The 26,246-nt window shown below is 49.5% G+C and overlaps 1 protein-coding gene across 12 annotated transcripts in view; it reads right to left on the reverse strand.

Annotated features, from left to right (window-relative positions):
• The window catches only part of FHAD1 (forkhead associated phosphopeptide binding domain 1), a 164,040-nt gene that overhangs the window by 25,253 nt on the left and 112,541 nt on the right, over positions 1-26,246 (reverse strand). For 7 of the 12 annotated variants that reach the window (XM_055097955.2, XM_055097978.2, XM_055097970.2 and 4 more), the window contains exons 19-27: positions 25,212-25,319; positions 21,378-21,485; positions 16,848-17,021; positions 14,421-14,646; positions 12,408-12,492; positions 9,186-9,292; positions 7,496-7,655; positions 5,615-5,747; positions 482-611 (exon numbers count right to left, since the gene is read on the reverse strand). In XM_055097955.2, coding sequence (XP_054953930.1) covers positions 482-611; positions 5,615-5,747; positions 7,496-7,655; positions 9,186-9,292; positions 12,408-12,492; positions 14,421-14,646; positions 16,848-17,021; positions 21,378-21,485; positions 25,212-25,319 — 1,231 coding nt within the window. The remainder of the gene's footprint in view (positions 1-481; positions 612-5,614; positions 5,748-7,495; positions 7,656-9,185; positions 9,293-12,407; positions 12,493-14,420; positions 14,647-16,847; positions 17,022-21,377; positions 21,486-25,211; positions 25,320-26,246) is intronic. The other 5 variants (XM_055097980.2, XM_055097974.2, XM_055097977.2 and 2 more) reach the window with 1 other exon arrangement.

Below are 26,246 nucleotides of genomic sequence, written 5' to 3' on the forward strand. Positions count from 1 at the left end.
CTTTGGGAGGCTGAGGCGGGTGGATCACAAGGTCAGGAGTTCAAGACCAGCCTGACCAATATGGTGAAATCCCATCTCTACTAAAATATAAAAATTGGCCAGGTGTGGTGGCTAGTTCCTGTAGTCCTAGATACTAGGGAGGCTAAGGCAGGAGAATCACTAGAACCTGGGAGGCGGAGGTTGCAGTGAGGCAAGAATGCACCACTTGCACTCCAGGCTGGGTGACACAGCGAGACTCTGTCTCAAAAAAAAAAAAAACAAAAACGTACAATAGTGAGTTATGCATGAAATCCTATTTATTTAATATCAAGGCCTGCACTTGACTCTGAGATCATGGTCTGCCCATCTTTTTGTGTATTACAATGTCCTCCGAGTTCTGGGATGATGCAGATAAGACATGGTAGTCCTGGCAAACTGGTCAGTCCCCAAAGTGAGCCGGAGTCTGGGGTCCACTGCTCTGACTAGGAAGGAGGAGACTTACCTGGTGAGCGCACCTTCTCGAGTTCTTTAATTCGCGCTCGAAGTTCAGATAAGGCCTTTTTCTGACGCTGAATGACCTCCTCGTGCCGGGACCCTTTGCACCTGACCCCTAGATCGCTGAAGGATTGCTGCTGTGGGCAGAATGGGGCGGGCAGCATTTGATCAGGGATTAGAAGATTTCTCTTACATTCACAGAAATGTGAACAATTCATGTATAGAGGAACCCAGTCACTTAGCGCCTTTGGAAAAATAGCATTAGGGCTTCAGCAGAGATAGAATTTACATTTTTCATCTCAAATATCGGGTCACATGTAGGAAGACTTCCAACTTTCTTATTTAGCATTACTATAAATAAAAGAGCCCCTCCACGTTCCCTCTCCACGTTTTATTTTTTCTTCTAATACTGTTCTATGCCTAGGTTTCCATTTGCTGTCATGCTGGTCTTGTTTCTGAACAATCACAGCCAATTCTACTCCCGGAGGGGCATTTTCAGATGAGAACCCATGATGCTTTCTTTTAACTGGTGATAAGGATGATTATTTAATATTTGCTAGTGGGATTTGATAGATTGGCTCTTGGTTGGGCTGGAGAAATGAAAACCTTCCTCTGAGGCTTCGGAGCTTCTGGAACCCCACGGAACTTTCTGTGGTGAAGGGAATGTTTTATACCTGCACTGTCCAATATGGTGGCCACTAGACCCAGATGGACCATCCTAAACAGCTCAGGTTAGAGTTGGGTTTTGTGTGTGTGTGTGTGTGTTTTTGTTGTTTGTTTTGGTTTTTGGATCTTGCTCTGTTGGGTCTTGCTCTGTTGCCCAGGTTGGAATGCAATGGCATGATCACGGCTCACTGTAGCCTCTACCTCTGCACTCAAGCGATCCTTCCAGCTCTGCAGCTGGAACTACAAGTGTGTGCCACCACGCCCGACTAATTTTTCTCTATTTTTTTGTAGAGACAGGATGTCGCTTTGTTGCCCACGCTGGTCTCAAACTCCTGAGCTCAAGCAATCCTCCTGCTTCCGCCTCCCAAGGTGCTGGGATTACAGGCATGAGCTACTGTAACCAGCCTAGAGTTGGGTTTACTAAGAGCACAGACAAAGAAAGGCCTTTTTCACCATCTTTTTTTTTTTTTTTGACGGAGTCTTGCTCTGTCGCCCAGGCTACAGTACAGTGGCGTGATCTCGGCTCACTGCAACCTCCACCTCCCGGGTTCAAGCGATTCTCCTGCCTCAGCCTCCTGAGTAGCTGGGATTACAGGTGCATGCCACCACGCTCAGCTAATTTTTTGTGTATTGTTGGTAGAGACGGGGTTTCACCACGTTGGCCAGGCTGGTCTCGAACTCCTGACCTCGTGATCCGCCTCCCTCGGCCTCCCAAAGTGCTGGGATTACAGGTGTGAGCCACTGTGCCCAGCCGTCTTTTTCATCTTTTAAGGGTCATGTACCCTTTTAAGATTTGGAAGCATGCAGGGTTTTTTCCTCCAGAAAAATTCACATCGACACAAATATTTGCATACAACGTCCAGAGGGTCAAGACCTCCTGAAGTCCATTCATAAACTCTGAGCTAAACAATGCTTCTCTAGGGTAAGAAATTCATTCATTCATCTCACATCGATTTATTGAGCACCTCTATGTGCCAAGGCTTATTCTAGGCTCTGGGGATTGAGTAGTTGCTAAACCCAGCAACATCCCTGTTGTCATAGATTTTGCATCCTCATGTGGGCAGACAGACAACAAGGTGAAAATATCTGGTAGAAGTTATAAATGGTAAAGAGAAAATTAAGTGGGGAAACAGGGTGGGATGTTGGGAACGGTTTTCATTTGTAGATAGAGTTGCCAGGGAAGGCTTCAGTCAAATTGGCAAGAAAGAGAAGAAACTGACAATCTGGCTCTTTTATAATACTTTTTAAAATACCAGTTTTGGTTCATTTCATGCATATATATATACATATATAGATAGCTATAGATATGGAAGATAATATATATGTAGTATGAAGTGAACCAAAATTATTTTAGAAGTTGCCTATCCATCTATCTATTGAATGGTAGCAGTGGCTGCATGCCGGACACTGTTCTAGGCACTGGGGCGAGATCAGGGAGCAGGCAGACCAGCCCTTGCTGCTGTGGGTGCATTTTCTATGGGGCAGACAGGTAACAGACAGGCGCACAAATACTCTGATTCTGGAGAATGATAAGTGCTCCAGGAAAAGAACGCAGAGGAGAGCAAAGGAGACATCTGTTTGTTCTTCCTCCTTTGATGGTTCAAATGCTTATCAGAGGCCTGTATGACACATCCCCGGCCCTGTGCTAGCCACACTGCCACCAGGGGAACAGGGCCCGTGGCCTCCTACAAGGGGTTCAACAGTGCCGTCTGAGGCCCTCCTGGGACGGTCCCCTACCCCCACCCCCATGTCCCCACCACTCGTTCCCTTCCTTCCTTCCGGCTCTGCTCCAGGTCTCCTCCAGCACAGGCCTCCCTGACCACCTGATCACCTGACCACCCCCATGCCCCCACGTCACTGTGCTGAATCCTGCTGTGCAGTTCCTCAGAGCGCTTATTCCCACTGGACATTTTACTTGATCTTGGCTTGTTTATTTCTGTGTCTCTCCTCCCAGACGACAGGCTCCGTGAGAGCAGTCTTTATCTCCTTTGAAGACTGTGCTATTCCCAGGGCCCAGCACTGTGTCTGAGCACAGTAGGTACTCAATAAATACAGAGCCTGTCAGAAACGGGAGCTGTAAGGAGCTTGCCCTGGCTTTCCAGCTGGGACCAGGGCTCAGCAGCTGTGAGAGAGAGGCAGCCCACCCTGCTGCGCTTAGTAGGGCCTCGCTTGTCCTCGGACCCTGACTCCAGCCTGCTCACAGGATGCGTGGCTGGTTCCCTTCCAGCGTTGGCTCTACACTGGCCTTGGTCACCTCTTGAGGATGCATGTTTGCCCTGGCAGTAAACAACCTGGAACGTTCTCCCTTGCTCTCTGTCTCTCTGTGTATAGCAGGGGGCAGCAGATACTGAGTTTTGGGGGCGCAGGGGTAGCCATGCATTAAGGCTCCGTCACAGCCTGTGCTTGGCCTGAGGGGTACCAGGAGCTCCATGTGACCCCTCCTTGCGGATCTGCTGGGAATTTATTTATTTGGAGAGGATGAGATTCTTTCTCATACAACTCTGAAGCCCTCTGACCCACTCTGGCTTAGAAAGCAGGAAGGAGCCCGAAGGAGGAAAACCATTCCAAGAAGGAACAAATACATTTTCCCTTTTATCTTGCAGCCTCCCTCCCCCATCCTCCTCCACTAATCCTTCCACATAATATAAACTAAAAATCAAGGGCATCCCAGTTCAACAATCCAGTCCAACAGACGTGCACAGAGTCCAAGGGCGTTTGGTGTGGGCGGGACCCTGTGTGTCTTCTCCTATTCCTGGCATAGGGCCTGACACACAGCAGGTGCTCAATAGTTGTTGAATGAGTGAATGAATATGGGTCAGGTTCTGCTGTAAGAGCCTGGGATTCCAACAGGAGTGCCACACACCCCCTGCCCCACGGAGCTTACGGCCACGTGGACCTGCTGCAGCCCCTGCCTTCCTGGTTGCCCTGAGCAACCAGGAGACAATTCTGTTAAAGTGCTCTGGACAGCAATCGATGCCAAGGACAGCTGGCTGGACCTCGAGCCCTTTCGTTCAAGCTGTTTGCGGCCCTGGCTCAATGCTGTCTGGCAGGGGAAAGGCATCTCTGAGAGAGCCGGAAAGCAAGCTGACACATTTGGCCTGGCTTCCCAGTGAAAATCCAAAGCCCATTACTGGAACGCCATGCTCTCTAGGCTCAAAAAGCCCTGGGGAAAGAATAGCCCCAGGCTCCAGGAAACCAGGGCCTTGAGGAACCACTGAGTCTCACCATTGCATGCTGCGGATCATGGGGAGTATCACAGCCCCAGTCATAGGGACAGAGTGTGAGCACCCGCTTCCAGGGCGGCCCAATGAAGGCTGTTTTCACTCAAAGACACACTCCCATCAGATGCTTCTGGGCAGGTGCATGGAACAGCTACCAAGACACAGCCATGGAGCACTCACTACGTGGCTCTTTGGGAAGGCAGTTTGGCCCCATCAAGCACAATTCAGGAAGAACAAGTACATTAACGACAGCATTGCACAAGAGGAGAAATAACCTAAGTGTCCATCAAGAGGGGACTGGTTGGAAAAGAGAAACACAGTGGAATTCTACACAACCATTTAAAAGGGTGAGGCAGATCTTCATATACTTGCAGATATGCCCATTAAATACTGTTATGTAAAAATAAACCCATGTTGCAGAAGGTACATGGTTTGATACCATTAGCAAAAAAATTATCTACTAAACAAATATCTATATGGGCCAGGCGTGGTGGCTCACACTTGTAATCTCAGCACTTTGGGAGGCTGAGGCAGGAGGATCTCTTGAGTCCGGGAATTCAAGACAAGCCTGGGTAACATGGTGAAACCTCATCTGTACTAAAAATACAAAAATTCGTCAGGTGTGGTGGTGTGCGTCTGTAGTCCCAGCTACTAGGGAGGCTGAGGCAGGAGGATCATTTGAACCTTGGGAAGTTGAGGCTGCAGTGAAGTTGTGATTGCACCACTACATTCCTGCCTGGATGACAGAGTGAGACCTTTCCTCAAAATAAATGAATGAATGAATAAATAAATATATGTATGGGTTTGTGTGTGTTTGTTCAGGTGTGTATATACATAAAATGTATTTCTCAACCAACCCATATGGTGGGGGTGGTCATTACTGTCAGAACAGAGAACTGGTGTACAGTAACCTCCCCAAGGTCACAGAGTTTCTAAGTGGAGGAGTTGGGATTCGAACACAGGTGGAGCGAATCCACACCTGATCTTCAGTCACTGCATTTTCTTGACCATGTGAGAACGTGGAGGCCTCTCCGAGGGAAAGATCTCATGGCATGCACATCACACCGTGGACAGCTGTGACCTCTGGTGACTGTGACTAAAGAGGCAGTATTCTGCGATTTACTTTATACATTTCACACAAGCAAGCCATACTTTTGGAACTTAGAATGAAAGTGTCTTCAAAAGGAAAGAAAGCCACCACTGGGCTGTGTCTTTGCACATCCTTCCAGTACCCAGGAGTGGGTGGCACTCACCTCTTGGCTGCTGGAGAAGGCCTCAGTGTGGACGGGTTCTATCTGCACAGAGGTGTCACACGTCTGGGTCTTCTTCCGGGGCTTCTGTTCCTTCTCTGTGTTCAGCTGGAGTCTGTGTTTCTCTTGGGAAGCCCTAGGGTAGAGAAGAGGAGGATGGCACGAGGTTCTGGAAACCACAAATTACTTTTACACTCATTGGAAGACCAGGACATGGAGCTCTATTTCTATAGGAAACAGAATTCTTTTGAGACTTGTTTCCTGTTCCCATATTTCTAGAGAATTCAGTTTCAGGGGACTTATGGGAGAGTGGCCAGGGCAGGGAACACCTGCCCTTGGTTCCTGCACGGGGGCTGAAGACACCTGCTTTGGCTTTACAGGGACATTCACTGCATGTCTGCTGTTTCTAACACTTTATGTGTGGCTAACCCTTCTATCTCTCATAACAGTCCCACAAGTTAGGTACTCTGCTTGTCTCATTTTACAGACAAGTAAAGAGACACACAGCAATCTGCCTGCAGTCATCTTTCTTGTAAGTAGATGGTCTGGCTATTTTTTTTTTTAGATGGAGTTTTGTTCTTGTTCTTCCACCCAGGCTGGAGTGCAATGGTGTGATCTTGGCTCACTGCAACCTCCGCCTCCCAGGTTCAAGCAATTCTCCTGCCTCAGCCTCCCAGATAGCTGGGACAGGCATGCACCACCACATCCGGCTAATTTTGTATTTTTAGTAGAGACAGGGTTTCACTATATGTTGGCCAGGCTAGTCTCAAAACTCCTGACCTCGGGTGATTCGCCTGCCTCAGCCTCCCAAAGTGCTGGGATTACAGGCGTGAGCCACTGGGCCTGGTCTAGGGTCTGGCTTTGAAACCAAGCAGCCAGGTCTGGAGTCTGCTCCTTTAGCCACTGTGTGAATCTGCTTTGGCCACGAGGCACACAAAGCTACCAGATATCCACAAAACATCAATTTCAGTCAAACTCTTTTTTTTGTGAAAACAGGACTCATTCTAAAATATGGATAAGCTGAGGGTAAAAATGCAACTCACGGGGATTTTTAAAGATGAACCCATGGGACAATGACAATATTTTGTACGTATTTTAAGCTGACACCTCCAGTTTATTCATTTGTTAAATAAATATTAAGTTCCCTTATGTGCTGGGCTGGGAAATCAATAGTGGGCAAGGTCTACACAGACCCTGTCCTCGTGGGGAGGGCAGACAATAAACAGGCAATGGGGCCGGGCGCGGTGGCTCATGCCTGTAATCCCAGCACTTTGGGAGGCCGAGGTGGGTGAGTCACTTGAGGTCAGGAGTTCGAGACCAGCCTGGCCAACATGGTTAATCTCCATCTCTACTAAAAATACAAAAAAATTAGCCAGGCCTGGTGGCTCATGCCTGTAGTCCCAGCGACTCCAGAGGCTGAGGCACGAGAATGGCTTGAACCCGGGAGGCAGAGGTTGCAGTGAGCCAAGATCGTTCCACTGCACTCCAGCCTGGGCAACAGAGTGAGTGAGATTCTGTCTCAAAAAAACAAACAAACAACAACAACAACAAAACAGGCAAAGGTAGCCTTGCTGTGTGCTAAGTGGTAGGTTAGACAGAGTGCAGGGGCTGAGGGAGCCCAAGCACAGCAGGATCCCTTGGCTATGCTTGGTGAGGGTGAGTGAGGGAGGGCTTCCTGGAGGAAGTGGCATTTAAGCAGAGACCTGTCATCTGGAATATTGGACAAGGAAGTTTGAGAAGCACAGAATAAGCCAAGCCATGAAACACATATCATTCATTCATTCAACTCCTCAAGCAGCATGTACTGAGCCCTCTCTCTGCAATACTCAGCGGCTCCCCATGCCAGGCAAACCATCCCCCCAACCCCACCCCCGCCCACCCAACCTGAGTGCCTCCTCGAGGGCCTTCAGCTCCCGGTCTTTCTTTTCTACCAGGCTGCTCATCTGGGCCATCTTCTCCTTGAGCACACTCAGCTCCTTGCTCTGCTGCTGGACCAGCACCACGTTCCGCTCCAGTTCCATCTTCTGCTTCTCGTTTAGCTCCCCTGGGAGTGACAGGAGGGCCGGTAAGGGGGTCTCTGCCTCCCGGGTTCAAGTGATTCTCCTGCCTCAGCCTCTTGTGTACGTGGGATTACGGGCATGCGCCACCACGACTGGCTAATTTTTGTATTTTTAGTAGAGACAGGGTTTCACCATGTTGGCCAGGCTGGTCTCAAACTCCTGACCTCAGGTGATCCACCCGCCTCAGTCTCCCAAAGTGCGGGGACTACAGGTGTAAGGTAGCTACTATTAGCATCCTTACTTCACAGATGCAGAAACTGAGGCTCAAAGAGGTAAGGGACTTACTTGGGGTCATGCAACTAAGAGTGAGCAGATATAGAATTGGGCCCAACATCTCCCGTGAACTTGGCATTGTAGCCTCTACCCCACACTTTCTCATATCTTAGTACAAAAAAACTCAGCCATAAATGTCTTGGGGGTGTTAACAGGAATAGCTACAGGGAGCAAATACCCTGTAGGGTTTGGGATGGGGACAAGATAAGAGCATTCTCTTCCCTTCCTCCACTTCCCCGGGCTTAGTTCCATCTTCCAGCTCCTGCCTGTTTATGCCCTTTGGCTTGAGGGAGAGTAGAGATGGGAAAGAGAGGCTGCTATCAGATGCAAGAAGGAGGGAGGCAGAAGTAAAAGCACAGAGACAAGGAGGAACAAAGCAGGAATATGAAGGCGGCATTGTTTGTGTCTGTCCAGAACAGCACAGAACTCAGTTATTTTGCCCCTACTCTAGGGGCCACTCATGTCCATGTCAACCCTAGGAAGAAGGCGTGTTGTCTCTACTTGGCATCTGAGGAAGAGAAGGCCTGGAGAGGCCCCCTTGCCCTAGGTCCCAAAGCTAGTGAGTGCCGGGGCTTGTGCAAACTGGCCTGCCTCAGGGAGATCCCAGGATTGCCCTCCAAGCCTTTGCTTCCAGAAGCAAATCTGTGCTAAAGGAAAATTATCCCTGAAGAAGAAAGTTGCATTTCAGTGCAGAGGTCCAAAGTCCTCTGGAGAATGTGCCCTGCGCCCCTTGGCATTGAGTCAGAGACTCAGTGGGGGGTAGGAATCAGGGACATATCCAGGATACGGCTTTTGCTGACCCTGAGTTAAAGGTGCTGCGACAGCACAGGGAAGCAGGATTTTTTATGCCAAGGTTTTCAACTCTTTTTTTTTTTTTTTTTTTTTTTTTTGAGACAGAGTCTCGCTTTGTCGCTCAGGCTGGAGTGCAGTGGCGCGATCTCAGCTCACTGCAACCTCCACCTCCTGGGTTCAGGCAATCCTCTGCCTCAGCCTCCTGAGTAGCTGGGATTACAGGTGCCCACCACCACACCCAGCTAATTTTTGTATTTTTAGTAGAGGTGAGTTTTCACCATATTGGCCAGGCTGGTCTTGAACTCCTGACCTTGTGATCCGACTGCCTTGGCCTCCCAAAGTGCTGGGATTATAGGCGTGCGCCACTGCGCCCGGCCGACTCTTAAGCCTCATCTCCTTCCTTTCTCGAGTGGGTCAGGAGGTCAAGAGACACCAGAAATTGTTCAAACCTCTCAAATCCGACATTCTGCTGTGGGCTTCGGTAAGGTCTTTCCTTAACTTCATGATGACCTCCTGCTGAGACAGAATTTCCTTCTGAGCAGCCAATAAGTCATCTCTGAAATTCACAAAAACAGGTGAAGTCAGTTCAACTCAAACTCCATGTTATCTCCTGAGTGTCAGGAAGGGGCCAAGTACAAATGCAAAGAGATTCTCAATCACGGTCCATGCAATGCCAGTCCCAGCAAAGGATGAGGACAGTCTTCAAAAACTCTAAAAGAAAAACGACTTTTTTCATGCACCTCATTTAAGAAAATACATTAAGGCCAGGCACCAGGCATGTGCTTGTAATCCCAGCACTTTGGGAGGCCAAGGCTGGAGAATTACTTGAGCTCAGGAGTTCGAGACCAGCCTGGGCTACATAAGTCAGAACCCCGTCTCTACAAAAAAAAAAAAAAAAAAAAAAAAAAAAAAATTAGCCAGGCATAGTGGTGTGTGGCTGTTGTCCCAGCTACTCGGGAGGCTGAGGTGGGAAGATTGCTTGAGCATAGGAGTTGAAGGCTGCACTCCAGCCTGGGTGGCAGAGCAAGACTCCATCTCTAAGAAAAAAAAAAAGAAAGAAAGAAAAAAGAAAATCCACTGAGATAGAACACAGGATCTGGCTGAGTTGAGTCTGCGGCTCAAACATGCCTTGCATGAGACTGATACCCACTACCCACCATCATGAATTGATGTGCCTGTGGACTTCTGATGGTGGAGGGACAGGGGAAGACTATTTTGGGGAGGTTCAGGGATTCTTTGGGGACAGGGAAGAAAAAAGAGAGGAAGACAATGTGGCTTTGTTCTCTCAGCAGCCCCTTTGAATTCCTGGTGGAGAGAGGTGGGGCCAGATGTGAATGAATGGTGTTCTTCGGGGAGCCAGTGGAAGTGTGGCCCAGGCAACAGGGGCCCAGGCAACAGGGGGACAGTGATGGTGATGGGACAACTTCCCCTCCCACACCCCTGGAGGGCAGCACACGTTTGGTGCCCTGAGACTCAGGATGGTTGATGGGAGGGAGGCTGCGCCCAGTGGAGGGGTGAAGGGCGCCCAGCAGGAATGGCAGGGGAGGCGCCTTGGTGGGGATTTGACTGGAAGAACACAGGGTGCATGTCTCAGCAAGTTGAGAAACTGCAGCCTGGAGGAGATAGGTCATGTGTGTGCTGCAGGGAGTGGGTCTTGCCCTTTTGGAAGGGGGTTAGGAGCCTTAGTCTTTGCAGGTATTAATGCCACTTCATTTGAGTTCACAGGCTTTTGAAATCCAGGCTCTTCTTATAAAGACTTTATTTTTTATTTATTTTTATTTTTTTGAGACAGAGTCTTGCTCTGTCGCCCAGGCTGCAGTGCAGTGGTGTGATCTCGGCTCACTGCAAACTCCACCTCCCGGGTTCAAGTGATTCTCCTGCCTCAGCCTCCCAAGTAGCTGAGACTACAGGCATCTGCCACCATGCCTGGCTAATTTTTGCATTTTTAGTAGAGACGGGGTTTCACCATGTTGGCCAGGCTGGTCTCAAACTCCTGACTTCAGGTGATCCACCCGCCTCGGCCTTCCAAAGTGCTGGGATTACAGGTGTGAACCACTGCGCCCAGACTTATACAGACTTTAGAAGGTACTGTGTTTATTATGAATTAAAGTAAAACACTGGCAGGTTGCATGTCAAACAAACAAACAAAAAGACTGGTGATCATCAGAATGAAAATAACTACATAGATATAGTATATTCTGTGTGTGCATGCATGCGTGTGTGTCCACGTGAGTGTGTTCTTGGCTGCAACCACAAATCTTCCAACTTGAGGATAAAACCTTAGAATTCAAGCATGTTCACACGCCAAGGAAGTGGACCAGAGCAGAGCTGGGTGGTGCTGAGTCTTCTCCAAGTCATGGGCACCACTGTTTCTAGATTTTAAACAGGAGGAGGAGTCAGGAACTTTTCACAATGCGGAGGCTGAGTATCCTTGTCTTTTTGGGGTAAAAACCCTGTGACATTAGACTTCGGTCACTAGGATTTGGTGCAAGGGTCAGGCAGGTGGTTCTCCTCTTGGGGGAGCTTCTGAATCCCTCCGCTGCGTCCCATCGGTGCCTCCTTCTTTACGTGCTGCTTTCTGGATCTTTCCCATTCATACGTTTGTTTCTCTGAAAACTGTCAGTTCTTTGAGGATAGACTTCTTTGTAGACTCACTGGCTTTCAGGGTCAGGAGAGTTGAAATCATTTATTTAAGGTCACTTAGCCGACCCCTTAACTTCTCACCCTTTACAGGGCCCCGCCCCACCAAGTGGTCTCCACTGTTTGAAATCTCTGTCTGCTTAATAACACCTGTGAGTGGGCTTGCCTCTAGCTGATCCTCGGGAAAACTAGCTAATAACATTATTAGCTAGATTTCCCAAGCACTAGGCATGTACAGCCTTACTTCACAAATGTGGAAGCTAAGGCTCAGTGAGGTGGCGTGACTTGCCCAGGGTCACACAGCTGGAGTGTTGAGTTGGAATCTGCTATGTTTGAATGTTCATCCCCTCCAAATCTCAAGTTGAAACTTAACCCCCAATGTGGCAGTATTGAGAGGTGGGGCCTTTATAAAGCGATTGGGTCACGAAGGTACAATTATGGATTAATAGATTTGTGGACTACTGAGTTAGTGGATTAATGGGTTATCATGGCAGTGAGACTGTGGATTTATAAAAAGAGGCAGGGAGACCTGAGTTAGCACACTCAGCCCCTGGATGTGATGCCCTGCACCACTCCCAGACTCTGCAGAGCCCCAACAGCAAGAAGGCCCTCACCAGATGCAACCCCTCAACCTGGGACTTCTCAGTCTCCATAACTGTAAGAAATGAATCTCTTTTCTTTATAAATTACCCAGTTTTGGGTATTCTGCCATAAATAGCAGAAAACAGTCTGAGGATCTGAATGTAGGTCTACCTAAATCTTTCCACGACACTGCCCTGTCTTGCTGAAGGAATGGGGAAGTGGAAGCAGCACTGGGAAGGCAGCAGCAGGCCTGGCTCCTTGTTTGGCTTCTGACAATGTGGTCTGGGCTGAAGGAATGGGGAAATGGAAGCAGCACTGGGAAGGCAGCAGGCCCGGCTCCTTGTTTGGCTTCTGACAATGTGGCCCAGGTAGGGGCTGGTTGCCTGTTTGCCCCCACCCAGGTGGTGCCGGTGAGAATGCCTGGTGCTCACACACCCACGGGTACTCACATCAGATGTTCGTACGCCATGTCTTTGGCACTGTTCTCTGTCATGGGAGCCACCAGAGGGTCTTGCGGCCTTTCCTCCTTTTGGGCTGTATCAGAGGAACATGTGATCATTGTGAGAGGAAACTGTCCTTCCCCTTTGCTTACAAGCACACCTGTGTCTTTCACAACTTACAAACCCTGCCTCCACCTGCAGCCCTCTCCACCTTGTGAGACCTGCACGTGTGCCATGTCACAGGCTGGGGGCTCTCCCCAAGTGTGTGGCCATGCAATCTTCCCAGCTACTCTAGAAGGCAGGGGCCATCAAATCCACTTACAGACAGGGAAAGGGGCACCGGAGTGATGGAAGCTGCCGGCGACCCACTTGGCTAAGCTGGTGAGCAGTGCGGTCTCAGCCTGCCTGTCTCTCTTGGAAGAAGAATCTGTGTTTAGCGCCTTCCTCTCCTCACCTCCCATTTACACCTCGGTGCACCGCCTCTAGCGTCCTGTCTCACTACTCAGTCACATGTTCGCTCACTTGTTTATCCTCACGTGTTCACTCACTTGTTTATCCCTTCAACTAACATTTGTGGAGCGCACACTGCTCTAAGTACGGGGGTGACAAAGATGCAGCCACCCTTCAGGTCCCAGCTCAATCTCAAACACCCTCCCTCTGACCTGGACGTCGCCCTTCAGGTCCCAGCTCAATCTCTCTCTTTCTTTTTTTTTTTTTTTTTTTGAGACAGAGTCTCGCTTTGTTGCTAGGCTGGAGTGCAATGGCGCGATCTTGGCTCACTGCAACCTCCGCCTCCCAGGTTCAAGCGATTCTCCTGTCTCAGCCTCCCGAGTAGCTGGACTACAGGCGCGCGCCACCAGGCCCGGCTAATTTTTGTATTTTTAGTAGAGACAGGGTTTCACCATGTTGGCCAGGATGGTCTCGATCTCTTGGCCTCGTGATCCGCCGGCCTCGGCCTCCGGAAGTGCTGGGATTACAGGCGTGAGCCACTGACCTGGCCCCCAGCTCAATCTCAGACACCCTCCCTCTGACCTGGACTCTGGATTGGGAAACTGAACTCCACTCTTTGTCCTTGTCATGGTGCCCTATTCATCCTGGATCACCTGTCAGGGCAATAATTTTGTTACTACGGGGACAAAATCTGGTTTGTCCATCATTGGATCCTGAGCGCCTACATGAGATTGGAACATAACAGAAGCTCCACCGAGAGAGCTGAGTGAGTGAATGAATGAGGTAAGTCCTGATGGCTTGCCAGCTTGCTGGGGACTACAGCCATGTTTCTTAAGCAGGAGTGAGTTTGCCTCTAGGGGACATTGGGCAATGTCTGGAGATATTTTTGGTTGTCCCAACTGGGGTAGGGGTGCCACTGGCAACTGATGGATGGAGGACAGGGAGGCTGCTAACACCCGATAGTGCCCAGGACAGTCCCATCCATGAAAAAATGATCCTGCTCCAAATGTCAACAGGGCTGAGGCTGGGATACCCTGGCCTGAGTCCTCTACTTCCAGAACTTTCTTCAAGAGCTTACAATAATACAGCTTACCTTGGCCATTTGGGGCAAATAAGTGCTCACAAGTCTGAGTTCTTTTTTCAGCCTCTTTAGGGTTAATTTTTTAAGGGATAAATCCTGGCTGGTAATGAGTGCATTAGTGAAGATGCAAAAGGCCGATGGCAGAGAGAAGCCTTTGAAAGGCCCCTGCATGAGATGTTTTCATGTGGAAAAGATGATTCCACTTCGCACTGCTCTCGCTGGCCCTGACAGCCCCGGTAGCCTGTGTGTCTCGCCGGCTCACTGAGTAGGCACAAAGGATGTCCCAACTCATTGCCATGACTTCTGCTGAACCTGGGCCTCGGAGGGCTTCTGACATCGTTGTGTAACAAGAACAAAAGGGGGCCTCAGAGAATGAATGAGCTTTCGAATGAGGCACGGCCTTTTTCTTAGCCATCAGCCTGGTGGGACCCAGTGGACAATCAGAACCTGCCCCGAACACTAAGATTTCCTTGGCCTCCCTTCGGACTTACCTGGGTCGTTGTCCTTCAATGTTGCAATCTCGCCTTCTATTTTTTTATGGTGCTGAGTGACTCTCTGGAGTTTCTCTTCGAGGCTCACAATTGTCTGGGCGTGCTGTTTGATTTGCTCCTTATATTCCATGATCTCTTCTTCAAACCCGTGTCTCTGTGATTCCTGCTCATCCTGGAGGGCCTTTACCATCTTCTGCTGCAGGATTAGCCGCTCTTCCACCATGATCTGGGAAACAGAGAGTCACTCAGTGAGGTCTTGGGAGCTGTGTATGACGGCAACAATAATATGCTCCCTGGGCACACACATAGGTGCTAAACTGGGCCCCACCCCAGGGCCTTAGCACATGCAGTTCCCTCTGCCCTGTACACTTCTTCCCCAGCTCCTTGCATGGCCAACTCCTTCTTGACTCTCAGGGCTCAGCTCCAGCATCACCTCCTCTGAGAGGCCCTCCCTGACTACCTATCAGGAGCAGCCCCAGACACTTTCTGTTCCAGCGTCTGTTTCATTGTCCCTGAAGCCTTTAATTTTGTTTCTTTGTTTCTCTTCCCCGCTAGAAATGTAAACTTTTTGTTGTTGTTGTTGTTGTTGTTTGTTTTGAGACAGAGTCTTGCTCTGTCACCCACATTAGAGTGCAGTGGCATTATCTTGGCTCACTGCAACCTCTGCCTCCTGGGTTCAAGCGATTCTCCTGCCTCAGCCTCCTGAGTAGCTGGAACTACAGGTGTGCGCCAACACACTCAGCTAATTTTTTTTTTTTTCTTGAGACGGAGTCTCTCTCTGTCACCCAGGCTGGAGTGCAGTGGCGCGATCTCGGCTCACTGCAAGCTCCGCCTCCCGGGTTCACGCTATTCTCCTGCCTCAGCCTCCTGAGTAGCTGGGACTACAGGCGCCCGCCACCACGCCTGGCTATTTTCTTGCATTTTTAGTAGAGATAGGGTTTCACCATGTTAGCCAGGATGGTCTCGATCTCTTGACCTCATGGTCCGCCCGCCTCGGCCTCCCATTAATTTTTGTATTTTTTTTTAGTGGAGATGGGGTTTCGCCATGTTGGCCAGGCTGGTCTCAAACTCTTGACCTCAGATGATCCACCCACCTTGGCCTCCCAAAGTGCTGAGATTACAGGTGTGAGCCACTGTGCTCAGCCAGAATTTGCATTTCTTAAAAACAAAAAATTACTAATGACTCCCGAATGGCAAATCCGCTGCTTTCCCATGCCTACAACCTCCTGAGGCTCCCCTTGGCATTTCCATCCCAGCACCTCCTCCTCACTGCCCGCCTTCTGCTCCCACCTCACCCTGTCCTGCTCCCTATTCCCAGGTGACGTGCTGGGCCTCGGCCTCTGATCTCCCCATGACAGATACATTCTTTGCCCGAGACACTCACACATGCCTGCTCTTCCAAGGACCCTGCCTAAGAGGCTGCCTTCCAGATTAGGCTCTTGTCTTGCTTTCTCTCCCAAAACTATTGTGCACCCAAATCTCGGGAGCTTTTGAACTTTGATGCCCTATCCTCGCCTTACTCCTCTTGTCTCCTCTTCTCCAAAAGAGGGTCGCTCCAAGAGAACCCCCCACCATGACCCCAGACCTCCATACTCCCATCCTTATGTCATCTCTATGCCATCAGGTCCCCAGGCGCCCTGGCCTGAAGTGTGCAGTCTCCTTCGGCACTGTCCTCTCCTTGGTGCTCACGTCCTGCCAGCAGTTATCAAGTCCTGCCATCGTAACCCTCTCCAGAGACTCCCTCCCTCCCACGCCTCCCCCAGCTCCCGCCAAGGTCAGCTCCTTATGATTCTGGTCTACACCACGTTCCACACCCAGAGCTGTTCTCTCCAACGCCACACCCTCGTGAAATTTACTTTGTGCTCTTCTGGGAGATTCACCTTCATGAATTCCTTGCCCAGAAACCTGTCGGTTGAACGTGTGGATGACAGAGGGAATGCACATCGAGCCCTAATTGTGGAGGGCCTCGAATGCCGAGCCTACACTTTAATGCATTGTCTTAAAGCCTGTGGAATCGTCACTCATCACTCAATCCTGAGGCTCTCCAGGCGTTCTGATCCTGTGAGGACTCTGCATTACAACATCTCAGAACACCCTGCAGAGAGGGCATCCTAGCTCTGTGTACGTTTCGTTCTAAACCAACGCTTCTCATTAGGGGTCCATTAAGGGACACTTGGCAATGTCTGAAGACATTTTTGGTGATCACGACTGTGGGGAGAGGGCTCCTGGCATCTGGTGGGTAGAGAACAGGGGTGGTGCTAAATATCCTAAGATGCTCAGGACAGCCCCTAACAGGAAAGAGCTATTTGGCCCAGAACATCGGCAGTGCTGAGGCTGAGAAGCCCCGGTCTAAACCACACATTCTCGTGGCACTGTAATCTTCCATTAAGAGAAAAATTCTCCCGTTCCCGGAAGGCACCGACTTACCATTTTTGTCTTGGTAGTTTCCAGTTCGGCTAATGTTTCATTTAATTTCAAGGCGAGGCTCTCTGCTTTTAGACTTTCAGTTGCCTTTGTTTTCTGAGTCTCTTCAACCATGGCCAGTGCGTCACTTAATTTATTATTTAAAACGTCCTCTTTTTGCTCTTTTAATTCTAATTCCTAGACAAAAAAACAAGTAGCAAAATAACAGACATTCAGGAATACATATTTACCCAGCCCCCTTATCCCCCACCTTCAAGGACAGGGTAAAGTCTATTCTCTAATTATTCTGTCGATTCTTTTAAAGCACAAAGTCCATGCCTTCTCTGGAAGGTTCCAATTATTATAGAACTCGTCTTTATATTCAGCGGAGATCTGTCTCCTTGTGATTTCTGGTCTCTGAGCTCAGTTCTGTCACCTGGAGCTCATTGAGTATGTTTTATTTCTCTTTTATGAGACAGCCCTTTAAATATTTGAGGAGGGCTGTCATGTCTGTCTCTAAATCTGTTCTCCAAGATGAATGTGCTGAGTCCCTTCTCTCCTTCACTGCAACACCTGCCTCCAGGACACCCCCCTTTCCTCCAGGGCTCCAGCGGCCCTGTCCTGGGCATCTCTTATCCCTCCTCCCGGAACCCATTCTTTTTTTTTTTTTTTTTTTTTTTGAGACGGAGGAGTCTCGCATTGTCACCTGGGCTGGAGTGCAACGGTGCTATCTCAGCTCACTGCAACCTCCGCCTCCCAGGTTCAAGCGATTCACCTGCTTCAGCCTCCCAAGTAGCTGGGACTACAGGCACACGCTACCACACCCAGCTAATTTTTGTATTTTTAGTAGAGACGGAGTTTCACCATGTTGGCCAGGCTGGTCTTGAACTCCTGACCTCAGGTGATCTTCCCACCTCGACCTCCCAAAGTGCTGGGATTACAGGCGTGAGTCACTGTGCCTGGCCAAAATCATTCAAACTTAAAGCGGTTGAAACCTTAAATTATTTTGAGACTCGAGAGGAATGTGGCTGTGTGGCCTGGGTCACGTAGCACGCACCTGCAACTTCTGTTATTTTCTGTAAATGAGTGGGAAAGCCCTGGCCGCACCAGAGATGACTCCTTCAGATGATCACCCCTCATCCTGGAATAGTAAAGCAATTTTCCCAGGAATGTAGCAAGCTGTAACCAACCAAAGGGCTATAACCGCATGTGCTGACCTTGTGTGGAAGACATTGCGATCCTGTTAACTGCCTATCAAAGTGAAACTTTCACCTCCCTGCTTTGGAACACTGACTCATTCTTTTGAAGTCTGTTTTCTGGGTTGCCGTCCTCAAGCTTTGAGCTCGAATAAACTCTATACTTAGAGAATCTCATTATTTAAGGTTGACACATCGTATAGTAAATATCAAAAATAGCATCCGAAGCAGTGTGCACAGTGTCACAGTGTCAATCACTAACTTGGTCATAAATCGGTAGTTATCGATATCGATGCTGAGGCTCAACACAAAGGCTGTCTGGAAGGAATCACATCAAAACGTCGATAGTGCCAACTGTGCTCAGTGGACTCTCTGTTAGTTATTATTTTCTTTGGAGTGATTTTCTGTTTTTTTTTTTTTTCAAGTTTTCTAGAACGACAGGTTTTTTTTTTATAATCAGGAAAGAAAACACTTGTTTTTGAATAAATTAAATCCCTATACCGTTTTCATTGTGTTATTTCTGCAAGCCTTGCCTGGGAGTTGTTGCATCCTCTGTGTACCTCCGCTTAACTCCGTCTGATCCTTTTTCAGGGTCTTAACCTCGCTGTTACTGTTGGGATATTCCACGGAGGACCTCATGCAGACCTGGCCTATGGAGGTGCTCACTGGGGACACTGGCAGGCATGCCACGGAGTAGCTTGTCACGTACAGCTCAGCGACGCACCCCAGGGGTCCCAAATAATTCACAACAAACTGCAATTGTTTCTTTGAAGAGCTGTGAAGCTGCCCTGCTTACGAGCAGACCATGCAGCCTGCCATCTTTGCTCCCTGGCAGCTACTCAGCAGCTTGTCCAAGGATAGGAGAACAAAGTTCACCGGTCCCATGCTTTGAAATTCCTTTCCTCTCTCCTCTCTCCCTTTCCTATTTTGCCTATATGGATGAAATCAATCTTTGATTGCTCTTCCGAGTGTACAGATAAAATAATGTGCAAACAAGCAACTCTCTGCCTGATTGTACTTGTATTTCCTTGGATTTTCCTGGTAAATGGTGAATTCCTGGGCTGGGTCCTGTTCCTGCTTGTCTAGGGTAATGTCACCTGTCTACTTTGAGGGATGCCATAAGACCCCACTTTCTTTTTTTTTTTTTTTTTGAGAAGGAGTCTCACTCTATTGCCCAGGCTGGAGTGCAATGGCATGACCTTGACTCACTGCAGCCTCTGCCTCCCGGGTTCAAGTGATTCTCCTGCCTCAGCCTCCCAAGTAGCTGGGATTACAAGCATGCACCACCATGCCTGGCTAATTTTTGTATTTTCAGTAGAGACGGGGTTTCACCATGTTGGTCAGGCTGGGCCTGAACTCCTGACCTCAGGTGATCCACCCACCTTGGCCTCCCAAAGTGCTGGGATTACAGGCGTGAGTCACTGCGCCCCGCCAAGACTCTAACTTCTGTTGTTACTGTTCTAAGGATATTGTTGAGAAGGTTGCTTCTTGCAGAATCCTCTAAGTAATGACCCTTAGGAGAGATTCTCTCTGGTCTAGTATCAAGAATGGTCATATTTCCACGAGCAGTTGGTCCATTTTTGTCTAGTAAATTGTACAACCAGCTGGGCCTTCCCTTGCACTGTAATTGCTGGAGTAAAAATTGTGACTCATTCATTGATTTCATGATATACTTTTTTTTTTCATTAGTCTCATTCTGGATCCCTTTTATGTCCCAACTTACCTACTTTTAAAACTTTAACCTCTCCTTTTTGCCTACCCATAGTGTATTTCACGGAGGATCCATGATACATCATCTGGGGGACACGGCTGCTTGGGAAGAGACTGCCTTTCTCGGGCTCTCCCACAGCCTGCAGCATGTGCCTCCCTGCAGGGGTCCTCTGTGACCATGACAGCCCTGGGCTCACAAGTCCGGCATCACTTCACCCAACTCTCGCCTGCCTTCTCTGGACACATGCCAGTTACTCAAGGCCCCTCTTAAAGACTGGTGTCCAGGGCTGACGTGCGATCCAGATGTGCCTTCCGGACTATTCTCCCTAGAGCAGCGTTGTTTAAAGTGCATCAGTGCCACTTGGGCTGCTTATGAAACATGCAGCTTCCTGAGTCTGTCCTCCACCCAGGGGGTCAGAATTTCTTGGGGTGGGGTCCAAGAAACAGGCGTTTAAAATAAATTCCCCAGAGATTCAAATGCATGCTAATGTTTGCAAACCTTTCTTTGAAGAAAATGATCCAAGGTTGATGTGAATAGAGACCTTTTTAGTCCTAGCTGGTCCTGAAAATCCTTTGAAGTCATAGTCACCTATATTTAAATTTAACCCATTATTGCCAGGCTGCATGTTTATCAACTGCTTTGACTTTGACATATTGGTCATTGTGTGTGTGTTTTGTACTGCTGGGACCCAGGAGAAGTGAATTATGCCCTGTTGCTTATGAGGTACCCAAGACAGGGTCAGGTGCGAAATCCACTTCTATTCCTACTGAGTTTACAATTCTCAGTGATAACAGTAAATGCATTTTGATTATGAAGGTGATGACAATTATGATGACAAACTCTGCTGGGAAAACTGATATCAGCCTGATCAGAGATCCAGGTATCCATGCCCTAACATCCCTCTTTTTTTTTTTTTTTTTTTTTTTTGAGATGGAGTCTTGCTCTGTCACCCAGGCTGGAGTGCAATGGGGCAATCTCGGCTCCCTGCAACCTCCGCCTCCCAGGTTCAAGTGATTCTCCTGCCTCAGCCTTCTGAGTAGCTGGGATTACAGGCACGTGCCACCACGCCCAGCTAATTTTTGCGTTTTTAGTAGAGATGGGGTTTCACCATTTTGGCCAGGCTGGTCTCGAACTCTTGACCTCAGGTGATCTGCCCACTTCAGCCTCCCAAAATGCTGGGATTACATGTGTGAGCCACCGCGCCCGGCCAACATCTCCTCTCTTAAGCCAGGCAGCTGAGCCCACACAAAGCTGAAGTGTAGTAGAGAGGGAGGGATGAAGATTTAGCATTGGGGAGTCAGACAGTCCAGGCTTCGGATCCTGTCCCTCCACTTCCCAGCCATGAGTTCGCCATGCTAACATGGGCAGCTGACACATACATGCGGAGTGCTGAGTGCTGGGTGCCTCTCCATATGTTCTGTGTGTATAACAGCAGTCATGTCTCACAACAACTCAAGGAGATTGATCTGTGTGTATTGAGTGTATTTCATAAGTGGGGAAACTAAGGCACAGAGATGGTAAGGTACTAGCCTGAAGTCCCACAGCCAGGGATGGGGAGAGGTAGGATTTGAACCCAGAGCCTGGCTCTAGAGCACTGCCCTTCACTGCGCTGGGCCCCTCTAGTCTCTCCCTCCCTGCGGCTCATACCTCTTTCTGCTTGGTTAAGCGATTCTCCAGGTCTTGCACCTTTTTCTTTTCCTTCTCCATGGCCTCCTTTGCTTTGCGTTTCTCGTATGCAATGTTGCTCTCTGAGATCTGGAAGTCAATGAAAGTGGTTTGAGGGCCTGTGCCCTCAAAGGGAAATGACACCGGAAAGGGAAACCAGGACGAGTCACCGTGGAAGCCACCAAGTCAGGGTTGGAGAGAAAGATCTCAAGGAACAAAGCACCCACTGGGGACAGAGGTGAGAACCATGGCATGCCCACCATGGTGAGAACCCGGGAGCCATATCTTAGTCATGTGTGTAAAGGAGAGAGTGAGTCATCATTCAAGACTTCAGGGCTGGTGTTCAGGAAGTGACATGCTGGTGAGTGGTTGGGTCCTGGTGTTTGGCATTGAGTTACTGAATAAACTGGCATGTGCTGGCACCGATGCTGGCTTTTGTTGGAAGTACTTGGCTCTTTGGGAGGTGGGGCAGGAGAGACAGTGCTGGGGAGGTGCCTTCTGTCCCTGCAGACCCATGCCAATGGCTCCAAAGGAGGACCCAGGCAGCCACTTCCAGTCTACAAAGGCACGGGTTTTCAAAATTCCTGTCTAGGTCAGTTTGGAGCTGAGAACACAAACGCCATAGACCTGGAGGGAACTGGAGGCCCAGACTCACCTGTACACGCCCTAGGAGGTAAACAGCTAGGGAGGGTTTGAAAAACTCTATCTGTAGCTGTTGAAACTCTTGCAATTATACACCTTCCCCACACTAACATAAAGTTCACAAGAAAAGGATTTTAAATATACGTGTATATGTACAACAAAAGACCAGAGGGTATGTACTGAAATGTAAGTGACGGTTTTTTGGGGGGAATTGGGATTATGGCAATTTTTATTTTGTTCTTTTCATAAGTCTATATCTTCTAAATTTTCTTTAATGCACAGGTATTATTGGCAAAAAGAAAAACGAATGAAAATCATTACAGGGCATGCAGTGATAGGAGATGGGAACATCCTAATTCAAGGGACAGTATGAGACTCGAGGTGTGTGTGGCCCTCAAGGAAAGACAATGTTCCCAATGTTCCCGGTTTTCACATCACCTGCGTGGCACCCACCCACCCTACCCGCCTCTGCACATCCAACTCCCAGGCACCCCCCTCGACCACATCTCCCAGTGCAGACCTGGCTTTTTCTCACTGTTGAGTCTTTGCTTAAGATGGTCCAATCTGTGCCCTGGAGGGCTGAGTCCTGCCTGTCCTACAAGGTCACCCACACTCTTCTGCATGCCCCGTGGTGAGGGCTCTTTCTCTTCTCTTATTATGCACTACTTGGTGCGTTACAAATGAAAATACTCACAATGACCCTGTGCACAGAATGTATTAGTGCATCCAATCTGCAAACCCCCAGAGAGCATCTATCTGATTATCCCTGTTTCACAAGAAAGGAAACGCAGGCTGTAACCGAGGCAGTATAAAGACAATCAGTGTTCCAAGGTCACACCACCAGGAAGGAGTGGTGCAGGCTTAGACGCCAGTGCCCTTGCCTTAACCACTCGGCCTCTGGGCCCTGATTCAAACCCCGCCCACTTGGAGGCAGGAGACTTTTAAAAAATTTTTTTTTATTTTAATTTTAATTTTTTTTGAGATGGAGTCTCACTCTGACACCCAAGCTGGAGTACAGTGGCGTGCTCTCGGCTGTCTGCAACCTCCACCTCCCAGGTTCAAGTGATCCTCCTGCCTCAGCCTCCCGAGCAGCTGGGACTACAGGCGTGCACCACCAGGCCCAGCTAATTTTTGTATTTCTAGTAGAGATGGGGTTTTACCATATTGGCCAGGCTGGTCTTGAACTCCCAACCTCAAGTGATCTGTCTGCCTTGGCCTCCCAAAGTGCTGAGATTACAGGCGTGAGCCATCGCACCCAGCAAGATGTGTTTATATGTTCATAGCCAGGCTGGCACAGAGCCCAAGACACTGCCTGGCTGTAGCCTGAGCTTCAGGACCCCATCCCTGGCTCGTATGTATAAGGGAGGCTCTGGGGGCAGTGGTGACCATAGTTTGGATCCCACCCCTTAGCATGTCTGTGCTCCCTCTGCCTACCTGGACTCTGACCTCACTTCCCTCATGGGCTTGTTATTGTCCCACTGCCAAGGGCTTCACTTAAGGCTGTGCAGCCCCCACCCTGCTGTGCCCACTCAACTGCCCACCCCACCTGGACTCTGACCTCACCAGGGCAGGTGTATCCCAAGCCATGAATATACTGACTCCTCATGTTATACCTCTAGCGCGGTTCTGCCACCACACCCACATGGCAGATGAGGGCACGGAGAGGGCAAGGGGCATGCCCAGGGTCACACAGCCTGTTAGGGCAGAGCTGAGATTTGAGCCCAGAATGAACCCTTTAGCCCACCAAGCTCTGCGGTTCCTTCCCCACCTCTCCCACCTATTTCCTTCCACTGCGCCCTGGTGCCTCCCATCTTGGGCCAGCTTTGGTTTCATTCCTCACACAGTCTCCCCCGTCTACCTCCTGGCGAGCTCAGGTCCTGACCTTCACACCTGTGCCACTTTATCCAGTGGTCCTCTCTGCCCCCCAGGCTCCTTTTCCCTTCCAGTTCTCACTGGAATGTCACTTCCTGAGCAGTCCTGCCCTCGGGCACTCTCCAGCCTGCTTCTCAGCTTTGGTCTTGTGGCCCTGGAGCCGACCCTGATTCCGCAGGCTGTCTGTCTCCCCTGCGCTAGGATGGAAGCTCTGGCAGCCTGGCCCTCGTCTGTCTTGCTCACTGCGGTGTCTGTGGCACCCAGAACCGGGCCTGGCCCACGGTGGGTGGATGAATGAAACTGAAATCAGTGGGTGGATAAATGAATATTTATGGGCGGATGAATGAAACCGAATCGAACCGTTCACTGAGCCATCAGCTCTGTTTCTGGAAGTTCTGTGGGGGCTGGCACGTGTGTGTCTGTGCCACCTCTGTCCCCGAAGCCCAGCTCATGGAGATGCCATGTGGGTCCCTGAGTGACCTCCTCCTGGCCCCCCAGCTCTTACTTCCAGGGTGTGACCTGGGTGTCCGGGCTGACCTGAGGGCCTGCCTTTCATGCTGCTCGGGGCAGGTGTATCTGGTGGGCCAGGTCCCTAGGTTGGTGACATTGGGGTGGGTGGATGTGGATGTCTCCAGCTCTGACCCCTCCTTTCCTCCCTGGTGTCAGTCTGTCCTGGGGTGCCCATCTTCTCGTCCATTCCAGAAGGCACTGATCCCTGGGGCTTATCTGATGTGACAACCATACGTGCTTACTATGCACCTACCTGTGCCATCTCTCTCTGTGCTCTTTGTGCTTTTACTCCTCAGCCAGTCAAGGGAGGGCCTGCTCCGGAGTCCATGACACCAGGAGGCCGGGCCAGGAGCAGTGCTTTCTCCCTTGGCCATGCCAGGTGTGGCATACATGCCGCTCTACTGTGAGGACGATGCTCACTAAGCCCCTGACCCTGGCTGAAACCCAGGATTCTCTCCTGGGAGGATCCCTCTTTCCTAGGTAGCTGAACCAGAGAGCAGAAAAATCTTCCCGAGGGCCCTCTAGGATGCAGGGTGCAGTCCTATGTACTTGACACCTGAGAGCATCTAATCCAATGAGGCAGGGACTGTTAGCATTCCCATTTCACAGATGAGGAAACTGAGGGATGGGGAGGTGGCGATCTGCCGGAGGTCACACAGCCAGTAAACGGCAGATCTTGGCCACTTCAAAGGGAGGCATGGCTCTGATATCTGCCTGATTTCCCACTGTACTCTCCTAGGGATCTGGCTTTGTAGTTCCTTCCAGAGGATTCTTTCCTGCTGCTGCTCATACCTCCTTCTGTTGGGTTAAATGGTTCTCCAGATCCTGAACTTTTCTCTTTTCCGACTCCAAGGCTTCCTTTGCTTTTCGTTTTTCATGGGCTATGCTGCTCTCCAAAACCTGAAAATCAACGACCAGTGCTCTTGGTGGCCTGCACATTTAGGGGGGAAATTGCTAGTAATGATAATGATAATGATAATAATAATAATAATAATAGTAACAATAACAGCCAAAGTGTTGGGGCGGCTATTAAATACACCTGGGCCCCTGGCCAGCCCTTCAGTCTCACAGCAACTCTGTCAGAGAAGTGCTGAGAGTGGCCCATTTTACAGATGAGGAAACCGAGGAGCAGGAAGTCAGAGAGGGCCCAGAGCCACACCCTTTGTCAGTGGTGAGGCCAGGATCTGAAGCCTGCGCAGAGGAAAGCACTGAGCCTGAATAAAGAGCTCTCGACAGGGCACCCGGGAGCAGTGGGGGCAGCTTCCTATCACGAGGCCAGGCAGCCTCTCTGATCAAAAGAAGAGTCTCGTTAATAATGGAATTTCCATTATTGAAATAAGTCTCTTCAACAGAATCCAGTTTCAAGAGAAGGGCAGTATGTTGGACTAATGAGCCACGATACACCAATTTCTAGAAGGGACAAGCAATGTTCTGGTAGGATGTAGGGAAGAAAGTGTGGCCAGTATTTAGTGGCCCTAATCAAGGAGTTTTGTCTGGGAAGTTACTTGCTGGTAAGCTATTCAACTAAACAGCTTAATGCAAATCACCAAAGGAAATACACTGCCAGCCTGTTTCCAGTCACCATGAGAAGGGCCACCTCTATTTTCTAACGGCTTGTCTTTCAAACACGAGGTTCACTGTCAGGCATTTAAAACTTGGAACATGGTTTCCATTATAACCACTGGTTAGGGCCCCAGATGAGCCTGTAAAAAGTGTTTAATCCAGAATATGGCTGAGATATTGTATACTTTGCAGTGAAAAGTAGTTGACAAAACTCTAACACTCTGCTGTCCCAACACCAGCCTTAAAGCAGAAGACAAGTGACAT

Source organism: Pan paniscus, chromosome 1 (genome assembly GCF_029289425.2).
Source record: "Pan paniscus chromosome 1, NHGRI_mPanPan1-v2.0_pri, whole genome shotgun sequence".
In the NCBI taxonomy this organism is placed as follows: Eukaryota; Metazoa; Chordata; class Mammalia; order Primates; family Hominidae; genus Pan; species Pan paniscus.